This window comes from Palaemon carinicauda, chromosome 24, assembly GCF_036898095.1.
Source record: "Palaemon carinicauda isolate YSFRI2023 chromosome 24, ASM3689809v2, whole genome shotgun sequence".
NCBI lineage: Eukaryota > Metazoa > Arthropoda > Malacostraca > Decapoda > Palaemonidae > Palaemon > Palaemon carinicauda.
Genome location: NC_090748.1, coordinates 2,946,423 through 2,969,559, shown reverse-complemented (window position 1 = coordinate 2,969,559; position 23,137 = coordinate 2,946,423). Strand labels below are relative to the sequence as shown.

The 23,137-nt window shown below is 41.0% G+C and overlaps 1 protein-coding gene across 2 annotated transcripts in view; it reads left to right on the top strand.

Moving 5' to 3' along the window:
- Nucleotides 1–4,225: 4,225 nt before the first annotated feature.
- The window catches only part of LOC137618038 (guanine nucleotide-binding protein-like 1), an 83,552-nt gene continuing 64,640 nt past the window's right edge, over nt 4,226–23,137 (top strand). Inside the window, exons 1-2 of one of the 2 annotated variants that reach the window (XM_068347958.1) lie at nt 4,226–4,377; nt 13,059–13,170. In XM_068347958.1, the coding sequence (XP_068204059.1) occupies nt 13,071–13,170 (100 nt within the window). In that variant the 5' untranslated portion in view covers nt 4,226–4,377; nt 13,059–13,070. Of the gene's footprint in view, nt 4,382–13,058; nt 13,171–23,137 lie in introns of both variants that reach the window. The other variant, XM_068347959.1, reaches the window with a different exon arrangement.

Genomic DNA, 23,137 nt, shown 5'->3' with positions numbered 1-23,137 from the left:
CTATCAATATTCTCCCAGAGTTTTTAATTTTTATCCATTTTTATTTCTTCTGTTATCTTTTTTTCAAGTCTAGTAATTTCCTTCTTTATCATTTCTTGCACTTCCCTCTTTTTTTATCATATCTCTCTTCTAATACCTTTTTTACTTCGACATTGGATTCATTTCTTTTCTTTCTGTTTAAATCCTTCCTTACCTTTATGCCTTTTCTTATTTCATCGTTCATCCAGGGTTGCTCATGTACCTTTTCTTCATCAAGAACTTTCCTTTTATATACTCTTGCCAATTTTTCTTCTGTAGCCTCTTTTATTATCAGATTCATTCCTTCTATTCTGTCTATTTGTCTATCTCTTACATTTTCCTCTACTTTTGTTGTATATTCTCTTAAACTATTTTCATGTCCTAAAGTATTTTACTTCCTTTTTAATAATAAAAAGAACAAGAAGAAGAAGTGTAAACTGAGAAGCATTGTAAATATCTATTAGTTGTTAGAAGAAGTTGAAGAAGTGGGTAGGTTAGGCAAACCAAGGGAAGAGAGAGAGAGAGAAACAGGGACAAAGACAAAAACCAAGGCCCCTGCTAGTTAAGTTTAAAAGCACTAAGGAAAAATGGGGAATAATTGCAAGGGGAAAACACCTCAGGAAATCAACAAAAGAGGAGTTGAGACAAGTTTTCATTGCACCTGACCTCACTTTCATGGAAAGGGAAAAAGAAAGGAAGTTGCTAGAGGAATTGAGAGAGAAAAAAGAAAATGGAGAGCAGGGGTGGTACATAAAGAGAGGAGAACTAGTAAGAAACGACAATTTTCGTCAAGAAGCAAACGCAAGCAGAGCGAATTAGGAAAGGTATAAAAAAGTTAGCCAATGTATAAAAATATGCCTGTTAAATATCCAAGCACTAACCAAGCAGAAATTAATAGAAATAGAAAACGAGATGAACACAAATAAAATTCATATATTTTGTTTGACAGAAACGCACCAAAAAATAGATAAAATACAGCTGAGTAAAGGTCTGTTAAAGTTAGAAAAAAGAAGGGATTTTAAAGACAAAAAGGGTGGAGGGTTAATGTAATTTTTAAAAACAATGATATCACTGAAGCAGAGGAAATAGAAACAAAACATAGTGATATAATAATGGTACAGTGCAAAATCCACAGCTTAGTATTCCTGATAATACTGGTATATTTCGCAGCAGGAAATACAGAAGAAGATAGAAAAAGAGATCAAGAATTGAAAGCGGAATGTGAAAAATTAATACAAAAAGCAGGAGAAACAACTCCTTTGCTAGTTATGGGGGATTTTAACGGCCACGTGGGATTTCTTGGGCACCAACAAGTAGACAGAAATGGGGAAATGGTGCTAGATTGGATGGGTAACCACAACCTAACACTATCAAATGGAGATGAAAGGTGCTCAGGACTATACACGTGGCATAGACAAGATCAGCATAGTGCTATTGATTTTGTTCTTGCAAATAATATGCTATATAAACAATTTAAATGTATGGAAATAGATGAAGATAAAACAGTATTAGACATATCAGATCACAACCTAATAACAGTAGAATTGGAAGTAAAAACAAATAGCGAAAATAATTACAATAAAGGGAAGTGGGAAGAAATTACATATTATAGCAGTGACGCAAAAGATATAGACGAATATGTGAAATCTATAGAGAGAAAACTTGTCAGCAAGGATGTAAAAAACATTGATGAGCTAAACATAATAATGGCAGAAATGAAACAAGAACATTTGGCTAAAACATATAGGAGAAGGGTAACAAATGAAGGGAAGACCAAAGAACAACCTTGGGTAACTGAGGAAATAAGGAGAAAGATTAAGGAAAGAGAGGAACTTAATAGAAAAAAGAGAAATGAAAAAATATTAGGATAAAAAGAGAATTAGAAAAAAATACAATCATAAGAAGAAAGAAGTACAAATACTGGTGAAAGAGAGCATAACGTTATATGAGAAAAAGAAGACCAGGGAGATAAGAGATGATAAAAACAATAAACTATGGGGAAACATAAACAAATTAAGAAATTGCAAAGAAATAAAAAGCGAGGCAATACAATTATATGGAGATAGAGGAAATAAACTATCAGATGAAGAGGCTAAAGAAGAATTAGTAAAATTTTGGAAAACAGTCTACAACACTCATGAAAATAGAATAACTGAGATCTGGAATGAGGAGGAGAGCGAATACCTGGATAATTTGAGAAGAGAAAACGACATTATAACTGTAAATGAATATAGTATACCTGAACATCTAAGGGAGCATTACGATGCTGTACTTAATGTCGAAGGAATAATTAAACCCATGCCCGCCGCTGAAATGAGTAAAGGTAAATTAGAAAAATGCTTAAAACGTCTAAAGAAAGGTAAAGCAGCTGGGCCAGATGGACTAAAGCCAGACTACTACAAAGCAATGATGATGAGTGATATATGCAAGAATACACCAGTGAACTGCTACAAAGAGGAACTAGCCAGCAAAGAAAAACCCAAAAGCTGGAAAGAATCCAGAACAAAAATGTTAAAAAAGAAAAACAAGCCAACAGCAAAGGAATTGAGACCTATAGCTCTCACAAATGTATCATATAAAATATACATGGCTTTTATCAAGGATGAAATAGAAGGGCATCTAAAAAGTAATAATGCCATAGAGGATAGTCAAGCGGGATTTACAGAAGGAGGAAAGATTGAGGATAATATATTCATCTTACAATACATGGTCGAAGAAACTTTCAAAAATAAGAAAAAACTCATAGTGGCCTCTTTAGATTTCAAAAAAGCTTTCGATTCCATAAAAAGGGAAGCACTGATAGAAACATTAAAGCAATATAAAGTACATACTAGTATAATTAACTCTATAGCTGAAGTATATATGGGAGACTTGACTACGTTAGACATAGGGGAAAGAGTAGAACAAAAATTGAGCGTAAGTAGTGGAATAAAGCAAGGCTGTACTGCCTCTACAACATTATTCAAATTAATTACTTATCAGATTATAAAACAAGTAGAAGAGGAAGGTAATGGTTTTAAAAATGATATTATAAAGCTAGTAGTATTATTTTTTGCTGATGATGTCCTAGTGCTTGCTGAGAATATAGAGGATGATGAACTAAACATAAGGAAAGTGATAGATATAGGAAAGCAGTGTGGTTTAGACATAAATAGAGACAAAAGTAGCGTACTTATATATAATATGAAGGAGAAACCAGATAATATAGAGGGAATAAGAGTAGTAAGCAATATTAAATACCTAGGTATCAAGGTAGATGATAGTAGGAATATGTTCAAAACACAGAAAAGTGAAATGATAGTTAAGGCGCAAAAGCTAGCTAATCTTACATATTCGATCATAGAAAAAAGTTGTAATAAGATACTGATAGGGAAAACATACTGGAAAAGTGTAGCACTACCTTCTATATTATATGGAACAAATGTGATTAACTTAACGGAAACGGAAATAGAAAAGTTGCAGAGAATAGAGAATGGAGTGTATAGAAGGATGTTAGGGGGTGTAAAGAATACAGCAATTGTAGCCTTGAGAGGGGGTGTAGGAGCATCTGCTATGAAAACAAGGGTAATGGATGGTAAGCTGAGGTACCTTAATAGCATTTTTAAGGGAGAAAAGGACCTACTTACAGCAATAGTCAATGATATGGAAGAAAAAGAGAGGAAGTAGTGGATGCATGTGAAGAAGTATGCTGAAGAATGTGGGATGGCGATGAGAGAAGTCAAGAGATGTACGAAAGAGGACATAAAGAAGAGAACAAGAGAATGGGACACAAGCAAATGGAAGAGTGAAATGGAGTGTAAGGAGAGTCTAATTTTGTATAAAAACTGGAAAAGTGAAATCAAGGAGGAGGAAGTGTATGACAATACATTTTCGTCAATTTTATTATTCAGAGCAAAGACAAACTCATTGGGCTTGAATATAAGAAACAGACACCAAGATGGAAATATAAACTGTGTATTCTGTGATGTAGAAGAAAATGCTAACCACTTTATATTATATTGTCCACAGTTTAGTGATATAAGAATAAAAGCAATTGAGCTCCAACAACCATACGAAGAAGATAGTGCCGAAACAGTTGGAAAATTCCTTTTTTTGTGAAGAGAATATTGAAAATAAGAAAAGTATACTACAACAAATGTGGATGAAAAGAGAAAAAACTAGTGAAAATAAGGAACGCACAAAACTAAAAGACACAGAGGCGCCGTTGTAAAGGCTATGCCTCACCCCAGAACCTGAACCTGAACCTGAAGAGTGGCCGCAAGCCTATTCCGTTTCAAAAACTAGTTTTAACACGATACAACTTAACATTTTCCGAGTGAATACAATTAACATCTTCTAAGACTCTACTCTAATTTAGACGTAAGTAACTACAGTATGACATCTTTACGTTAATATGTCTTGTTAAATCTATTAAGCATATTTTTTTCGAGTGTTAATGCAAAGTTACTCTAAGAGTTGCTTTCCTGGTTCCGTCATTCAGGACCTAAAATACTTTTGACGTATATAATCTGGTAAAATTATATTTCCTTAACGATAAACCTATAATATTTACTAGTTAGAGTATCACATAGCGTATTCCACGTTAATTGTCAAATCCACATTATCGAAACATCTGGAAAACAAGAGAATGTACCCCCTTACATTGCTGGATAAAATTACAGTTACGGACGGAACAACCATTTGAACGGAAAAAATAGTTTTACCTTTAGTAATTAATGGGCTTTAATAGAATTTGATCTTCATTTCAACGGCAAATAAACCGAAAACCTGTTAGACCATCTAAGAATGAAGATATTTTTTAGAAATCTAATGGTTTTTGCTCCGCCGTGTGCTCGCTTTGTTCATGAAAAAAATAAACGTCAAGCTCCTGTGTACTGGCAAGCAGTACATGCTGAGCTGCGCACGCTAACCCCATGGTTATTATTCCTAAGATAATGAAATTTTTATTTTCTGTAGAAATGTGTAATTTTCGAAGAAAACGAACCGTTTTTTTATAGGAAACACCTGTTTTTTAGTAGAAAAGCTTTTTCCGTCCTTAACTATAATAAAACTTACTGCCGCATTTTTAGCGATAGGGTTGACATAAGGACGTTAACGGGTATGGCCGTCATAATACATACGCCCCAATTTTCATATTTGACCTGACTGGATTCTGTACATCAAAGTGAATATATCTTCCGATATTAGTTTGTGTTAAAAACTTGTATTCGATACTTTAATTTCATGCCAAATACATTAACCATATATTTTTCCGAGTGGTTATCTTATATTTCGCTCATTTCTGACCTTTGACGTTGGTAAATACTGTTCGTTTGTTTCCCTACCCCCCTCTTTATTTGAAACTATTATGGGGGTCTCAATGAGAAACCAAGATTTTTGGGTGGAGATACCTAAATACATGTATACAACCTTGAATCAAGCAAAACTAGTTGAGGAAATATATAGCTTGTGGTGGTTGTATTATAGTATAGTTTAATATTGATCAGGACTAATATGATTTTGGAAATGACATAAATGAATAGATTTCTTCACATACTGTATATCATGGTTTAGTGTGTGTAGGTAAACGTGAATATGTTGCAACACAACAACACCCACATAACCTAATCCAGCCCAACTCGACCCAACCCCTGGAAAGTAAGGGAGTATTGCCTCGTGGGAAGAGCACACTAAAGAGAAACTGTCACTGTGTGCGCTAGTGTTAAGGGCGTCAGAGGTTCGCAAAAGTTAAGCGTGCTAGTGTGAGATCACGCTGTTGTTGTTCACTTGGGTATCAAGAGCATTCTGAGCACGGACAAGGTCTGGTGAGGCAGGGCTTTCTGATCTAGTCAGAGAAGGTTGCAAGCACGAAACAAAGCATTCTTTGGTAAACATTGATTCAGAATCCAAATTCCTTGCAAACTCGGAGACATATTGCTAGCGAGTGTGTACATCAAACTTAGAAGGACCACGGTCTCTTTCGGAAAGGAGAATTGATTTCTCCCGATACTGTCTTATATTAGAACTCATAGGGGGATGGACAATGAGGGAAATCTGACTCAAGGGCGGAATACTGGCTGGCCGCTCAAGTTCATATCCAGTGACAGTGTTATAAGATGCTGATGTTTATTCCCTCCCGAAAAATTAAATCCAAAGTCATAGCACAGCGTTGTCAGCAGAAACAAGAGACATGTCCAAGAGTTAAAGAAAGAAAAATTGAAAAATTACTTTCAAAATTTATTTTTAAATATTAAACTTAGCTGGTGAATATATAATAGCTGACGTCTCCGACGGCTCGACAGATTCCAAAAACTCGCGAGCGATCGCCGTGAAGGTTGCGGGTGTGACCACCAGCGCCGACTATCGGCCAGATACCGCATATACTTGTCAACCACTCCAGTTCTTCTCTGTCGGTCTTGTCGACAAGTTGGTTCCGCTCGCTTTATGACCTCGAGTTTTCGACCGAATTGGTGAAGTACTTGGTTTTGGTTTTATTGCTTTCGCCGTGTTGGATTATTCAATACTATCTTCAAAAGAAATGCTTTTGAAAGGAGAGGAAAAGTGTTTTGCCCTTGCTTTTTTTTTAATCTCTGGTTTTTCCATAGAGAAAAGATGGCCGACCCTTCCCTCAGTGTACGGAAGTGTGTTAAAGGCTTTTAGTAATTATTTTATCACTTTATAAATTATTGTTGATATTTATAGATTTACCTCTATATATTTTATATCTCACCCGCCTTTATTAGGCCTCTTCGATTAGCTTTCCATTTATACTAAACATCAAGATAAATTTTATGTTTTTGTTTATATGCGTACCTATTCTTTGTAGGCGGTCCTAACTTGGAAAACGAAGTTAAACAACGTTGAGCCCATTCAACTTTTATTTTTGTTTAGTTTAAAACAGTTGCTCTGTAAGAGTGATGAGATGAATATTTTTTAGAAAATATTTTAAGAAATATATTCTTTGAATAGTCTTCGTGCTGTTTTTTCAAAGATGAATTAACGTTTGGTTTATTTATGCTGCGCAGTTTGCGCTCTATCGTTACGATAGAGAAAGAGAGAATCACGGTTTCACTTTGCAGAAAGAGTAAATCGATTTTGACGTTTTGTTCATTCTTCTTTCAAACTGAAGTGTTTTAGATACTAGTTTAAAGGAACTTGTTAATTTTCAATTTCTTAGTCCTTTCAGTTTTTTCCTTTAGTCAAATAACCTGTTATTGACGAAGGGTGAGTGGGCCATGCTCTTGTGAGTGACAAGAGAGAGAGAGACGGAGAGAGAGAGAGAGAAAGAGAGAACGATCCGATCTTTATTCTCGTCCCAAGTCTCTGTACAAGGAGTTTGGGAGCGAGTAACGTTGTTCTCGATTCAGTTTTTTACTCTTGTCCCAAGTCTCTGTACAGGGAGAGAGGATAAAACGTTTTAGTTTTTATTCTCGTCCCAAGGCACTGTACGGTGAGATTGAAAACGTAGTCCTTAGTGAACTAGTGTTTGGTCTCCTCGCCAGTCACTGATCTTTTTAACTTTATATATTTCCGTTTTATTCGATATATATGTATATGTTTATTGATTTTTGCATGTGTGTTTCATTTTGTACTAATGTGCTTACATTATACGACTCATTTCGCAATTCTAACCTTTTGATGTAAGGGAGAATTGCGTGCTTCAGGTAGAAATCAGTTTTATTCATGGCTAATGTGAAATTATTAAAAAATGCGATATCAGTGAAGTAAGTGCAAAAAAAAAAAAAACATGTTCTGTGTTGCGGAGGGTTCGTTTGTTCGTGCTTGTCACTTGCCTAGTCCGAGACCTCTTTCAGGCTCCCCTGCACCAGGGAGAAGGAATGTCGTAGGACCTAAGGGAGTGAGGAGTGTAAACCAACGAACAGACGTTCCCTCAAAGGTATCAGACGTTGCTCGGCAAGCACGTCCTTGCCTTAAGACAGGAGAGACGAAGTTTCTCCTCGTCTTCCGATGATTCGTCTCTTTAAAAGCCTGGGCGTAAAGTTTCGAGACGGTTGAAACGTTTATTAGTTCCTTCAGAACAAGTTCAACGTCCTAGCTGTAGTCATAATAAGAGTCCCGTTCATAGCGATGACGTTCATGTACAGACGTTTCTGCCACAGACTCGACGTGACGTTGAGCGGTAGACACCGTAGACACAACGTGACATCGAGTGTCAGTCACCGTAGTCTCGATATAGCATCGATCAGCAGTCACTGCTGTTTACTACGTGACGTTTGAACGTCAGCCGCCGCAGTCACAGGTTGATCCGAAGTTAAGTGTTTTGCAAGATATGCTGTTAAAGCTTTCTTCTTCAATAGAAGCTTTCGATCCTGTTCCTGTGCGAAAGGATCCTTTGCTTTTTGTACGTCACGGTTCTGGGATACGTGATTCGGGTCTTCAACCTTGTAGACGAGCTTTGTTACGCCACGCTGACGTTATCTCTAGTGACAGCTTTGTTACGCCACGCTGACGTTATCTCTAGTGACAGCTTTGCTGTTAAGCGAGATGCGGAGCATAAATCTCGAGGTAACTTTGATCGCTTTGAACGTCAGCCACCGCAGTCACAGTGTGACGTTGAGATGCAGACACCACAGACACGACGTGACGTTGAGCGGTAGACACCGTAGACATGACGTGACGTCGAGGGTCAGTCATCATAGTCACGATATAGCATCGACCAGCAGTCACCGCTGTTACTACGGGACGTTTGAACGTCAGTTACTTCTGTCACGACGTGTAGTAGAATAACATTCTCTGCAGTCACAACGTGACATCGACCCTCCAACTTTAACTTCTGTTCATATACAAGTTGATGTAGCCTGTCAGGCTTTTCCTTCACGTCATTCTGAATATAAATCTCCTTCTCGCAAGACTTTAGATTTATCAGATGATGTGCCTTCTGAAGAAGTTGATGACCCCCTTTCAACTAATGTACCTTTGGGGAGTCATTCAGAAGAGGAGTAACCTAGGGTGGTCCAACAATCCCTTGTATTTTAATTATGAATTTCTTTAGTGAAATTTTGTCCTACTCGTTTTGTAACGGCTGCTCCGCCGTCTGAGTTTACTCTTGGCATGACTTTCTTCGACTCCTACTTTTACGAAGTCAGTTCTCTCTTGTTCTTCCAAGAGGGCCATGCTCTTACTGGGAGACTGGTTGGAATCCAGGAGAAGTTTAGGAAAGTCTGCTTTTGCTTTTCCTCCTTCTTAATTAGCTTCTCGCTCGGGCATCTGGTGTGACACAGGAGAAGCTCGAGGAGAAGTTCTCGGCTTGGGAGTACCTGCCTCTGCCCAGGGAGACTTCTTAAGCCTTGTGGACTCTCCTCGTCGTCTAGCCATGAGACGCTCCAAGATTTTATGGTCGGCTTCAGAGCTAGACCATCTCCTGTTAGGAGTTTTTCGAGCGTTTGAAGTTTTTATTTGTTGGATTGGTCCCTGGGAGCCTTAAGTAAGAAGGTCTCTCCAGCTGTCAATGTATTGCTGTACAATTATGTCATGCATGAACAAGGCTATCAGGAATGGCTCCAATGATCTGACAGCCACGTTCTCTGCAGGAACAAGGCTATCAGGGATGGCTCCAATGATCTGGCAGCCACGTTCACTGCAGGAGTACTTAAGATGTAAGTGCGCTCAATGTGTTCATTGTCAAGACAAACTTCACGATGAAGACTACCAAATCTGTCTTGGCAGCAGTAAGGGAAGGCGACTGGATGGTCTCTCTCGACCTTCAGGATGCATACTTCCACATCCCGATTCATCCAAACTTTCAACAACATCTGAGGTTTGTGGACGGGAAAGTAATGTACCAATTTCGAGCACTGTACTTTGGCCTCATTCCTGCTCCTCTTGTTTTTACAAGGCCCTTGCAAAATGTAGCAAGCTTTCTACATTTTTTGAGGATTCAGAGCCTCCCTTTATTTTGACGACTGGCTAATCAGGGCGTCGTCATTAAATCGCTGTCTGGAGAGCCTCTAATGGACATTAGACCTAACCAAGGAGCTAGGTCTCATAGTGAACGTAGAGAAGTCGTAACTTACAGTACCCCATCCCAGACTATTCTTTATTTGAGAATGGAGATACAGTGTCAGATTTTTCGGGCCTTTTCGTCTCCCACAAGAATGGAACAAGCTCTGTTAAAAGTCCTTCACTTGCAAGAGAAAAACAGTTGCTCTGTAAGAGTTTGAACTAGCCTCGTGGGAACTCTTTCATCGCTGGAGTAGTTTATCTCTCTGGGGAGACTCAACCTTTGCCCTCTCCAATTTCACCTAAACCATTGGAACAAGGAGAAGGGCTTAGAGAGTATCTCTTTCCCAATCTCCAACTCAGTCTAGACATGTCTGACTTGGTGGGACAGCAACATCAGACTTCGAGAAGGTCTTTCTCTTGCGATCAAGAACCCAAACCATGTGTTGTATTCAGATGCATCGGATTTGGGTTAGGGAGCTCCACTGGACAGTCTGGAATGCTCGGGTCTTTGGTCCACGGATCAGAAGGAACTCCATTTAAGGCAAGTAACATCCCTCCTTTGGCGAGATTTGTGCAAGGAAAAATGAATGTCTTGGCGGACTGCCTCAGCAGAAGAGGACAAGTCATCTCCATGGAGTGGACGTTGCACAAGACTGTGTGCGAGAAGCTATGGATGACATGGGGTCAACCCACCATAGATCTTTTTGCGACTTCACTGACAAAGAGGCTCTCGACTTACTGCTTTCCAGTTCCAGATCCAGAGGCAGCCCACATAGACGCTTTCCTGCTGGACTGGTCTCACCTGGACGTTTATGCTTTTCCACCTTTCAAGATCCTAAACAAGGTGCTGCAGAAGTTCACCTCTCACGAAGGGACCAGGTTGATGTTGGTTGCTCCATGCTGGCCCGCGAGAGAGTGGTTCACAGAGGTACTTCTATGGCTGGTAGACGTTCCAAGAAGTCTGCCGTTGCGGATGGATCTCTTGCGACAGCCTCACGTAAAGAGATTTCATCAAAGCCTCCCCACGCTTCGTCTAACTGCCATCAGACTATCGAAAGACTCTCTTGAGCTCGAGGGTTTTCGAAGGAGGCAGCTAGAGCGATCGCGAGGGCTAGAAGATCCTCTACCATCAGGATCTATCAGTCGAAATGGGAGGTATTTAGAGACTGGGGCAAGTCCTCCTCTATTTCCTCTTCCAAGTGCCTCTGTAGCGCAGATTGCGGATTTTCTGCTTTATCTGAGAAACGGTCGCTCCCTCTCTGCATCCACCATTAAAGGCTACAGAAGCATGTTAGCTTCTGTTTTCAGGCATAGGGGTTTGGATCTCTCTAATAACAAAGATCTCCAAGACTTGCTTAAGTCTTTCGAGACTTCCAAGGAGCGTCATATTTCGACTCCTGCTTGGAACTTGGACGTGGTCCTATGGTTCCTTATGTCAAACAGGTTTGAACCATTAAATTCAGCCTCCCTGAAGGATCTTACCCTCAAGACACTTTTTTTTGGTGTGCTTGGCTTCGGCTAAAAGGGTTAGTGAGATACATGCTTTTAGCAAGAACATCGGCTTCTCCACTAATAAAGCAGTATGCGCTCTTCAACTTGGTTTTTTGGCCAAGAATGGACTTCCGTCTCGTCCTTGGCCTAAATCATTTGATATCCCCAGTCTTTCTGAGATTGTGGGGAATGAAGTTAAAAGAGTGCTATGCCCCGTTAGAGCTCTTAAATTTTATTTATCCAGAGCTAAACCGCTACGAGGTTGTTCAAAGGCTTTATGGTGCTCCGTTAAAAAGCCCTCTTTGCCCATGTCTAAGAATGCGTGGTCTTATTTTATTAGACTTTTGATTCGGGAGGCACACTCTCATTTAAGTGAGAAGGATCGTAATTTACTTAAAGTCAAGGCTCATGAAGTCAGAGCGATAGCAACTTCAGTAGCGTTTAAGCAAAATAGATCCATTAAAAGTATTATGGACGCGACCTTTTGGAGAGGCAAGTCGGTATTCGCTTCATATTACTTGAAAGATGTCCAGACTCTTTATGAGGACTGCTACACACTGGGACCATTCGTAGCAGCGAGTGCAGTAGTGGGTGAAGGCTCTACCACTACATTCCCTTAATCCCAATATCCTTTTAATCTACTCTTGAAATTTTTAATCTTATTTTGGGTTGTACGGGAGACTAAGAAGTCTTTCGCAATCTTTTTGATTTGGCGGGTGGTCAAAATGTTGTTTCTTGAGAGCGCCCAGATTAAGGATATTGATGAGGTCCTGTTATAGGGGTGTTCGCCCTGGATATAACAGCTCCTGGGAGTCTTTCAGCATCCTGAGAGGATGGCTGGGCTTCGTGAGGAAAGCAGACTAATGAGGCAAAGTAATCATCAGAGTCAGCTTCCTTACCAGGTAGTACCTATACTTAAGTTGGTTTTTTATGAAATAATTGTCAAAAAACTCTTGAGCATATACGCCTTTATTGTATTAATACTGGTCTCTACCCACCATCATGGGTGTGAATCAGCTATTATATATTCACCGGCTAAGTTTAATATTTAAAAATGATATTTTGATTATAAAATAAATTTTTGAATATACTTACCCGGTGAATATATAAATTATAGGCCCTCCCTTCCTCCCCGATAGAGACCCAGCGGACTGAGAAGAACTGGAGTGGTTGACAAGTATATGCGGTATCTGGCCGATAGTCGGCGCTGGTGGTCACACCCGCAACCTTCACGGCGATCGCTCGCGAGTTTTTGGAATCTGTCGAGCCGTCGGAGACGTCAGCTATTATATATTCACCGGGTAAGTATATTCAAAAATTTATTTTATAATCAAAATATCATTTTGTCTTTCTGTAGTTTACCATTGTCCCTAATCAATGGAGCAACAGAGCATTTTGTAATTTTAATAGCTATGTTATATTTTTTTCTGTGCAATCACATTCAATGTATGCTTAGATATGAATCATGATAATTTTCATAATCTTGATCTAAGCTAATCTAACCAGTAGAGGTAAATACAGAATTATATATTGCCTGGTAATAGGTAATAAAAATTAATATTACTCAAGAAATTTACTTAATTTTAATGTATTACTTTAAATTTCAGTATTCATTTGAGATGCCTCATTATCGAAGAAAGGTACCATTTAGTGGAAAGAAGAAAAAAGAACAAATAATTGCTCGCAGAGCACGGAGACAGCATGCTGATGGCGAAGATGGTAAGTTATCTCCAGTTAATATGTAATTACATGGCTCTTGTTTCTTTTGGCCAGATTGGTAGAAAGTTTGTATTTTCTGTTATTTTAATGATTTCTACCTGGAATTGTTTACATTTTCTTTAAGCCCAGCTTCATCAATCATATTTAAAATATATTTGAAATTCTGCTCTTACTATTCCACTAATGTACTCTCTATTCCAGTTGACACCCAATTGTCAGGTAATACTGATTGTCAGGCATGGTTTGTTAACCCTGCTTGGTTCTCCTCACATATTTTTATTTTGTTGTACCATCTTTGGCCTGTTTGCGTGATTTGATCTGTCTAAAATTGATGAATTATTCTTTGTTATTAACTAAAGCCCAATAGCTTCAGGAATATCTTCCACAATGCAAAGGTAAAGTACAGTATATGAAAAAGCTTTATTTAGCTGAGCACAACGTGAATTGGTTTGTTCTCTTTGTAGAGATAAAGAATGCTCTATGTCTTTTTTTTTATAATCTCAGCAGAGGTTTAAATACAGGATTGTAGGCACTGTATTAGATGGGTGTTAATGTATCAAATATAAAGGAACTGTTATTTAGAAATAGCTATGATGAGTTCAATAAATCTCGCTCATAATTTTATTAGACCTCTTATAAATAGATTTTGTGAGTTGTAAATGCCAGGAATTAACAATTTTAATTCCTGGAATCTGAAAGACTAATTCTACCAATATTCAGATTTTTATCCATATTCAGAGGACTTGCATGAAGATCGACTCTGACTCTCCTTCCTGTGTGTCAGGAGCCTTTGCACTGACAGGAGCTGGAAGCTCACCTATGGAAACCTATGGAATCATCTGATGAATAGTCATCATCCATCTCGAAACCTGAACGTAGTCAAGTCGGAAATTGATCGTTGTCATAATTGTGTTGTGCCACAGGGGAATGAGGCCTAGGAGGGTCAACTCCTGCCTCACGAGTTTCAACCAGCTTCTGAAGACTCAGATCTTCCAGGATCTTGGAGGACCAGTGCTTGGGAAGCGTATTCTTGTCCTTCCTCTCACGGGCCCTACCACTGAAGGAGGCAAGGATGTTGGCATCCTCCTTCTGCCCTTTAATCTGAACAGACTTAGTAGGGTCTTGAACTGAGAGGGTCTTTAGTTATAAGGCCTCAGAGGAAGGAGCTTTTTTGACAAGTTTGATCAGTGAAAGCCAGTAGGAGTCAGTAAACAAGACCTCCCTTGGAGATCTCGATTCCCAGAGGAGGAGTGTCCTGCCTCCTCTTGCAGTATCTCGGGTTCAGCTTTAAAATATAAATGTCTAGGTTCTGCAAAAAATGGTTCCAGTTTGGCAAGTTTTGGTTTAAACCTTTGGGTTTCCAGACAATATTCGTCCTGAAACGTCTTCCGCTGGAGCTTTAAAATCCTCTCTTAATAGACAAGCCTCTCTTGAGACTGCTGTAGGCTTGCATGCAGGTTGTGAAACCTGAATAGGAACGCATGACTGGGTAGGATGCGTTATAGGAGCATATGGCGCATCAGTTGCTTGCAATGGAAAGAATCGCACCTCATGGGTGGTGCTAGCTGCACCCTTCGGCGAGACAAACCCTACAGTTTGTGAGCGAGCCTGACCGAAAAGGGGTTGGGGCCAAGTAGCAGGAGGCTCATGAAAGGCTGGCTGTTTAAAGTACCTTTCCTGCGCAGGCAAAGACTTCCTAGTATTTTGAGGCTAAGCGCAAGGCACAGGTGGGCGTTCCTGGTGCTAGAGCAGATGACTAGCAGAATTTTTATCCCAGCCAGCTGATAGCAATGGTGATTGCACCTAGCGAGTGTGCTCAGTAGCCTGTTCACTCCGGAGACTTTGTAAGTCTCGCAAGACAGATGTTTCACGTCGTGAGAACCACCTGTCTGCTGGATGATCGCTTCACGAATCATCCGGGAGCTCCAAGCAGCTTACCTCCAAAAAGCAATGGCTAATGGCGACTTCGCACTGGCACTTATGAGCTACCTGGTGGGATGAACTCCCAGTAAAGGTCCCTAAAGGGTTGGTGTGCTCAAAAGCTGGATGATGGGCAAGCCCAGCCTCACGCTGAGTGAGCTCAGCTCACGATCTTGCCCCTGAGGGTAAGAGTGTTGGAGGAACACTCACCAGACTGCTACTCCAGGGAGGATGAGCTCACCCTGAAAGATGAACGCCTGAGAGGTGGGTGCACTGGAAGAATGCTCTCCTGAGCACTCCCCTTATGAGGAATGGCAAGCCCTACCTAGTGTTGAGATGCAAACTCACATCGAGGGGTGATTGTGCTGGAACAACACTCGCAAAGGCGATATCCCGCAGATCCTTCGAGCGAAGAGGATCTGCTGCAGCGGATGATGTCCTGGGAGTGACAGAATAGAGCCCTTCTGTTGGCTCTGGAGGGGTAAGAGCTGAGGCCAACCCCTGCAGGAACAGATGGGCTGTCCTGGTGTGCTTCCCAAAACAACAACTCAAATAACCTGATCTTCGACAAGGAACATGAAGGTCCCAAGCATGGCCACAAGAGATGAAGAACTTCACATGATGTGGATACCCCAAAGAAGGAAGGTTTTGCCGCCCTGCTAGAGGAGACAGAAAGAACTTCCTGACCGGAGGGCTCAAGATTTAAAGGTATAAGGCCACTCATGAATGGCAGTGTCAAGGGACAGTGACAATGCCCTAGCTAGCAGGACAATGCCATAGAAACTGAACATCCATATGGTCAGTCCCCAAGCCTCCTCTCTAATATGATCAGCACCCAAGCTAGAACCAGGGAGGGCCAGGCTGTGGCTGCTGATGATTTGGCGGGTCGGGTAGACCTATAGGTTCCCCCAAACCCCCCAACCTTAGCTTATAAATTTTCTTGCAGTTTTATTATTGGCTGGCATTAATTGATATTTCTTTTCAAATTATAGAAAAATAAAACTAATTGATATAAAATCTATAAAAAGAAAAAAATACAATGTAAACAATATTTTTAAAATATTAAACTTAGCCGGTGAATATATAATAGCTGACGTCTCCGACGGCTCGACAGAATCCAAAAACTCGCGAGCGATCGCCATGAAGGTAGCGGGTGTGCCCACCAGCGCCGACTATCGGCCAGATACCGCATATACATGTAAACAGCTCCAGTTCTTCTCTGTCGGTTTCATCGACAAGTCGATTCCACTCGCTATTATGACCTCGAGTTTTCTACCGAATTGGTGAAGTACTTGGTTTTGGTTTTATTGCTTTCGCCGTGTTGGATTATTCAATACTATCCTCAAAAGAAATGCTTTTGAAAGGAAAGTAAAAGTGTTTTGCCCTTGCTCTTTTATCTCTGGTTTTTTCCGTAGAGTAAAGATGGCCGACCCTTCCCTTAGTGTACGGAAGTGTGTTTTAGGCTTTTAGCAATTATCTTATCACGTTATAAATTGTTGTTGTTAATTATAGATTTTCCTCTATATATTTTATATCTCACCCGCCTTTATTAGGCCTCTTCGATTAGCTTTCCATTTATACTAAACATCAAGATAAATTTTATGTTTTGTTTATATGCGGCCTTACCTATTCCTCCCCTAGTCCGAGAGTAGGCGGTCCTAACTTGGAAACCGAAGTTAAACAACGTTGAGCCCATTCAACTTTTATTTTCGTTAAGTTTAAATCATTTGCTCTGTAAGAGTTATGAAATGAATATTTTTTAGTAGATATTTTATGAAAGATTTTCTTTGAATAGTCTTCGTGCTGTTTCAAAGATGAACTAACGTTTGGTTTATTTATGCTACGCAGTTTGCGCTCTATCGTTACGATAGAGAAAGAGAGAATCACGGTTTCACTTTGCAGAAAGAGTAAATCGATTTTGACGTTTTGTTCATTCTTCTTTCAAACTGAAGTGTTATAAATACTAATTTAAAGGAACTTGTTAATTTTCAATTTCTTAGTCCTTTCAGTTTTTTCCTTTGGTCAAATAACCTGTTTATTGACGAAGGGTGAGTGGGCATTTCTCTTCTGTGTGAAATCAAGAGAGAGAGAGAGAGGAAGAGAAAACGATCAGATCTTTATTCTCGTCCCAAGTAAGGAGTTTGGGAGCGAGTAACGTTGTTCTCGATTCAGTTTTTTACTCTCGTCCCAAGTCTCTGTACGGGGAGAAAGGATAAAACGTTTTTAGTTTTTATTCTCGTCCCAAGGCACTGTACGGTGAGAGATTGAAAACGTAGTCTTTAATGAACTAGTGTTTAGTCTCCTCCCCAGTCACTGATCCTTTTTAACTTTATATATTTCCGTTTTATTCGATTTATATGGTTACTGATTTTTGCTTGTACTAATGTGCTTACATTATACGACTCATTTTGCAATTATAACCTTTTGATGTAAGGGAGAATTGCGTGCTTCAGGTAGAAATCAGTTTTATTCATGCCTAATGTGAAATTATTGAAAAATATGATATCAGTGAAGTAAGTGCAAAAACAGAAAATCGTAGTGATAAAGTGATAATTGCGCAAAGTGTTTTTTAGTGTTGCGACCGAGGGTTCGTCTGTTCGTGCTTGTCGTTCACCTAGTCCGAGACCTCTTTCAGGCTCCCATGCTACCAGGGAGAAGTAATGTCGTAGGACTTATGGGGACGAGAGGCTTTAACCAACGAACAGACGTTCCCTCTATGGTATCGGGCGTGTCTCGCAAGATCGCCCCTACCATAAGACGAGCGAGGCTGTTTTCTCCTCGTCATCCGAAGGCTTCTCGCAAAAGAAACCTTGGAGCAAAGTTTCTAGACCCTTAAAGCAGAAGTCAGTCCCTTCAGGACAGGTCCAGCATCCTGGCTGTAGCCATGGGGACAGCTCTGACCCTTTGCAGTCGTCGGAAGACGGTTCGCCTATTAAACGCAAGCGTAACACGGGGTCCGAGGGTCGCGGTAAAGGCAATGTTTTGCCAACACAGACGTTACCGTCGTCTCGGCCCGTTCCGACTCCCGTTGATCCTAAATGGGTTGTCCTGCAGGACATGCAGACTAAGCTTGCCTCCCTTATGGAGAAGTATGACGTTGAGCAGGTTCACGATGAACCTTCGCTTTCGAGTCGCCGTTACGCTAAACGAGACTCTGGCCGTCAGCCGCCCAAACGAGCATTTACTCGTCCTTTTGACGTTATGAAACGTGATGTCGGTAGTTTGTCACGTCAGTCACGTGACTTGGATCCTCACTCGCTGCAGTCCCGTGTTGACTTTCAGCCGCTGCCGCAGCCTCGTGTTGACGTTCAGCCGCTGCCGCAGTCTCGTGTTGACGTTCAGGACGTTCGCCAACCAGCTCAGTTGCCTTGTTTTGACGTTGAGCGTCAAGCACCGCAGTCAAGGGTTGTTTTGACTGCTCAGTCTAGGCAGTCAAGGCAGTCTCGACTTGACGTCGAGCGTCCATCAACTCCTGTGGTTATTACTGGTCAGTTCTTTCAGCAGCGACATGACGTCGCTTCCTTGACTGCTACTGCTGCTCCTTTGCGTGTGGACTCCTTTTCATGAGACTCGGCAATTGTCGGACGAGGTTCCTTCAGATGAGGAAGTTGCTGATCCCCCTCCTACTGATATTCCCTTGGGGACTTTGTCAGACGGAGAGGAGCCTAAAGCTGCTCATCCCTCTATGGACTTTAAATAAATCATGCTGATTTTTAAGGATCTTTGTCCGGACCATTTTGTAACTGCTGCTACTCGTTCGCCTAAACGTCAGAGTTTACACTAGGCCTAGCTACTTCGAAGCCGTTGTTTTCTAAGCTAGTGCTCTCTCGCTCTTCTAAGAGAGCTTTATGTTTGCTAGGCGACTGGTTGATCACCAGGAAGAGTTTGGGGGAGACAGCCTTTGCTTTCCCTCCTTTTAAACTGGCTTATAGAGCGAGCGTCTGGTATGACACGGGAGAAGTTCTCGGCTTGGGAGTTCCTGCCTCTGCCCAGAGAGACTTCTCAAGCCTCATAGACTCTCCCCGGCGCCTGGCCATGAGACGCTCCAAGATTTTATGGTCGGCTTCAGAGCTAGACCATCTCCTGTTAGGAGTTTTTTCGAGCGTTTGAAGTTTTGCTGTACAATTATGTCATGCATGAACAAGGCTATCAGGGATGGCTCCAATGATCTGACAGCCACGTTCTCTGCAGGAACAAGACTATCAGGGATGGCTCCAATGATCTGGCAGCCACGTTCACTGCAGGAGTACTTAAGATGTAAGTGCGCTCAATGTGTTCATTGTCAAGACAAACTTCACGATGAAGACTACCAAAGCTGTCTTGACAGCATTAAGGGAAGGCGACTGGATGGTCTCTCTCGACCTTCAGGATGCATACTTCCACATCCCGATTCATCCAAACTTTCAACTACATCTGAGGTTTGTGGACGGGAAAGTAATGTACCACTGTCGAGCACTGTACTCCGACCTCATTCCTGCTCCTCTTGTTTTTACAAGGCCCTTGCAAAATGTAGCAAGCTTTCTACATTGTTTGAGGATTCAGAGCCTCCCTTTATTTTGACGACTGGCTGATCAGGGCGTCGTCATTATATCGCTGTCTGGAGAGCCTCTAATGGACATTAGACCTAACCAAGGAGCTAGGTCTCATAGTGAACGTAGAGAAGTCGTAACTTACAGTACCCCATCCCAGACTATTCTTTTTTTGGGAATGGAGATACAGTGTCTGATTTTTCGGCCCTTTTTGTCTCCCGCAAGAATGGAACAAGCTCTGTTAAAAGTCCTTCACTTGCAAGAGAAAAACAGTTGCTCTGTAAGAGTTTGAACTAGCCTCGTGGGAACTCTTTCATCACTGGAGTAGTTATCTCTCTGGGGAGACTCAACCTATGCCCTTTCCGATTTCACCTAAAACATTGGAACAAGGAGAAGGGCTTAGTGAGTATCTCTTTCCCAATCTCCAACTCAGTCTAGACATGTCTGACTTGGTGGGACAGCAACATCAGACTTCGAGAAGGTCTTTCTCTTGCGATCAAGAACCCAAACCATGTGTTGTTTTCAGATGCATCGGATTTGGGTTAGGGAGCTCCACTGGACAGTCTGGAAGGCTCGGGTCTTTGATCCACGGATCAGAAGGAACTCCATTTAAGGCAGTAACATCTCTCCTTTGGCGAGATTTGTGCAAGGAAATGAATGTCTTGGCGGACGGCCTCAGCAGAAGAGGACAAGTCATCTCCATGGAGTGGACGTTGCATAAGACTGTGTGCGAGAAGCTATGGATGACATGGGGTCAACCCACCATAGATCTTTTTGCGACTCTCTCTGACAAAGAGGCTCTCGACTTACTGTTTTCCAGTTCCAGATCCAGAGGCAGCCCACATAGACGCTTTCCTGCTGGACTGGTCTCACCTGGACGTTTATGCCTTTCCACCTTTCAAGATCCTAGACAAGGTGCTGCAGAAGTTCACCTCTCACGAAGGGACCAGGTTGACATTGGTTGCTCCACTCTGGCCCATGAGAGAGTGGTTCACAGAGGTACTTCAATGGCTGGTAGACGTTCCAAGGAGTCTACCTTTAAGGATGGATCTCTTACAGCAGCCCCACGTAAGGAGTCTTCATCAAAGCCTCCCCGCGCTTCGTCTGACTGCCTTCAGACTATCGAAAGACTCTCAAGAGCTCGAGGATTTTCGAAGGAGGCAGCCAGAGCGATTGCGAGAGCTAGGAGAGCATCTACCATCAAGGTCTACCAGTCGAAGTGGGAAGTCTTTAGAGACTGGTGCAAGTCATCATCCATTTCCTCTTCCAGTACATCTGTAGCCCAAATTGCAGACTTTCTCCTACATCTGAGAAATGTTCGCTCCCTCTCAGCGCCCACTATTAAGGGCTACAGGAGCATGTTGGCGTCTGTGTTCAGACATAGAGGCTTAGATCTGTCCAATAATAAAGATCTCCAAGATCTCCTTAAGTCCTTCGAGACCTCTAAGGAGCGTCGTATGGCAACTCTTGGATGGAACTTAGACGTGGTCCTAAGGTTCCTAATGTCCGACAGGTTTGAGCCATTACATTCAGCCTCCCTGAAGGATCTCACCCTCAAGACGCTTTTCTTAGTGTGCTTGGCTTCGGCTAAAAGGGTCAGTGAGATTCATGCCTTCAGTAGGAACATCGGCTTTTCTACAGATAAAGCCACATGTTCACTTCAGCTTGGTTTTCTTGGCCAAAAATGAACTGCCTTCTCGTCCTTGGCCTAAGTCATTTGATATACCTTGCCTGTCAGAGATCGTAGGCAACGAGCTTGAAAGAGTGCTGTGTCCAGTTAGAGCTCTGAAGTTTTATTTAGCTCGGACTAAATCCTTACGAGGTGGATCTGAGGCCTTGTGGTGCTCAGTTAAGAAGCCTTCATTGCCTATGTCAAAGAATGCTTTGTCATATTTTATTAGATTTTTAATCCGAGAGGCTCATTCTCACTTGAGTGAAAAAGATCGTTGCTTGCTTAAGGTTAAGACGCACGAAGTAAGAGCTATAGCAACTTCCGTGGCCTTTAAGCAAAACCGATCTCTGCGAAGTATTATGGACGCGACCTTTTGGAGAAGCAAGTCGGTATTCGCGTCATTTTACTTAAAAGATGTCCAGACTCTTTATGAGGACTGATACACACTGGGTCCATTCGTTGCAGCGAGTGCAGTAGTGGGTAAGGGTTCTACCACTACATTCCCTTAATTCCAATATCCTTTTAATCTTCTCTTGAAATGTTTTTAATTGGGTTGTACGGAAGGCTAAGAAGCCTTTCGCATCCTTTTTGATTTGGCGGGTGGTCAAATGTCATTTCTTGAGAGCGCCCAGATTAAGGGTTTTGATGAGGTCCTGTTGTATGGGTTGTCGCCCTGGATACTTCAGCTCCTGGGAGTCTTTCAGCATCCTAAGAGGATGGCTGGGCTTCGTGAGGAAAGCGGACTAACAAGGCAGAGTAATCGTTAGAGTCAGCTTCCTTACCAGGTACCTATATTTATTTGGGTTTTGTTATGATATAACTGTCAAAAACTCTAAGCATATACGCCGTAAACTGTATTAATACTGGTCTCTACCCACCACCATGGGTGTGAATCAGCTATTATATATTCACCGGCTAAGTTTAATATTTAAAAATGATATTTTGATTATAAAATAAATTTTTGAATATACTTACCCGGTGAATATATAAATTAAAGGCCCCCCCTTCCTCCCCGATAGAGACCCAGCGGGATGAGAAGAACTGGAGCTGTTTACATGTATATGCGGTATCTGGCCGATAGTCGGCGCTGGTGGGCACACCCGCTACCTTCATGGCAATCGCTCGCGAGTTTTTGGATTCTGTCGAGCCGTCGGAGACGTCAGCTATTATATATTATCCGGGTAAGTATATTCAAAAATTTATTTTATAATCAAAATATAATTTTTTTTCAAATGATGCAATATATACAGTAGGGTCCCGAATTATGCGAGAATTTGGTCGATCAATGACCTCGTATAAATGGAAAATCGTATATTTCGAAACACACAACTAACAGAAATAATTACATTTGGGCCATGGCATCCAGCAACTTGCCTATTCAGACGTGTTTACCACCCATTTCCAATACTTTCTATGTACTATACTGTATTATTTTATAATATCAAATTGTTCTTGTAAATAAATCAAACATTTAATATACTTTAAAGTTCTAATAACTTGAAAAATAGTTAAAATTACAACCAGGATGGGTGTAAACACCGTATATTTCCCGTTATAACACGACCCAAAATACAGACAAATTTTAATGTTTGTCATATCTATTGTATAAGACAACTGGTGAATAGCAAAACCATCCCTCCATAGACTAGCTTTTGTTGTATCATTGAAAATCCAGAATTAACAAAATAAAGGCCATTTTATATCATACGTTTCCTAAACACGCAAAAAAGTACAATAGAAAACGACTACCAATGATTTGTTTACGTTTATCTCTGATCATAACGTAGAAACGAACGCATTTACACATCTTTGTATAGGTTAGTTTTATATGATGATTTTGTTATTA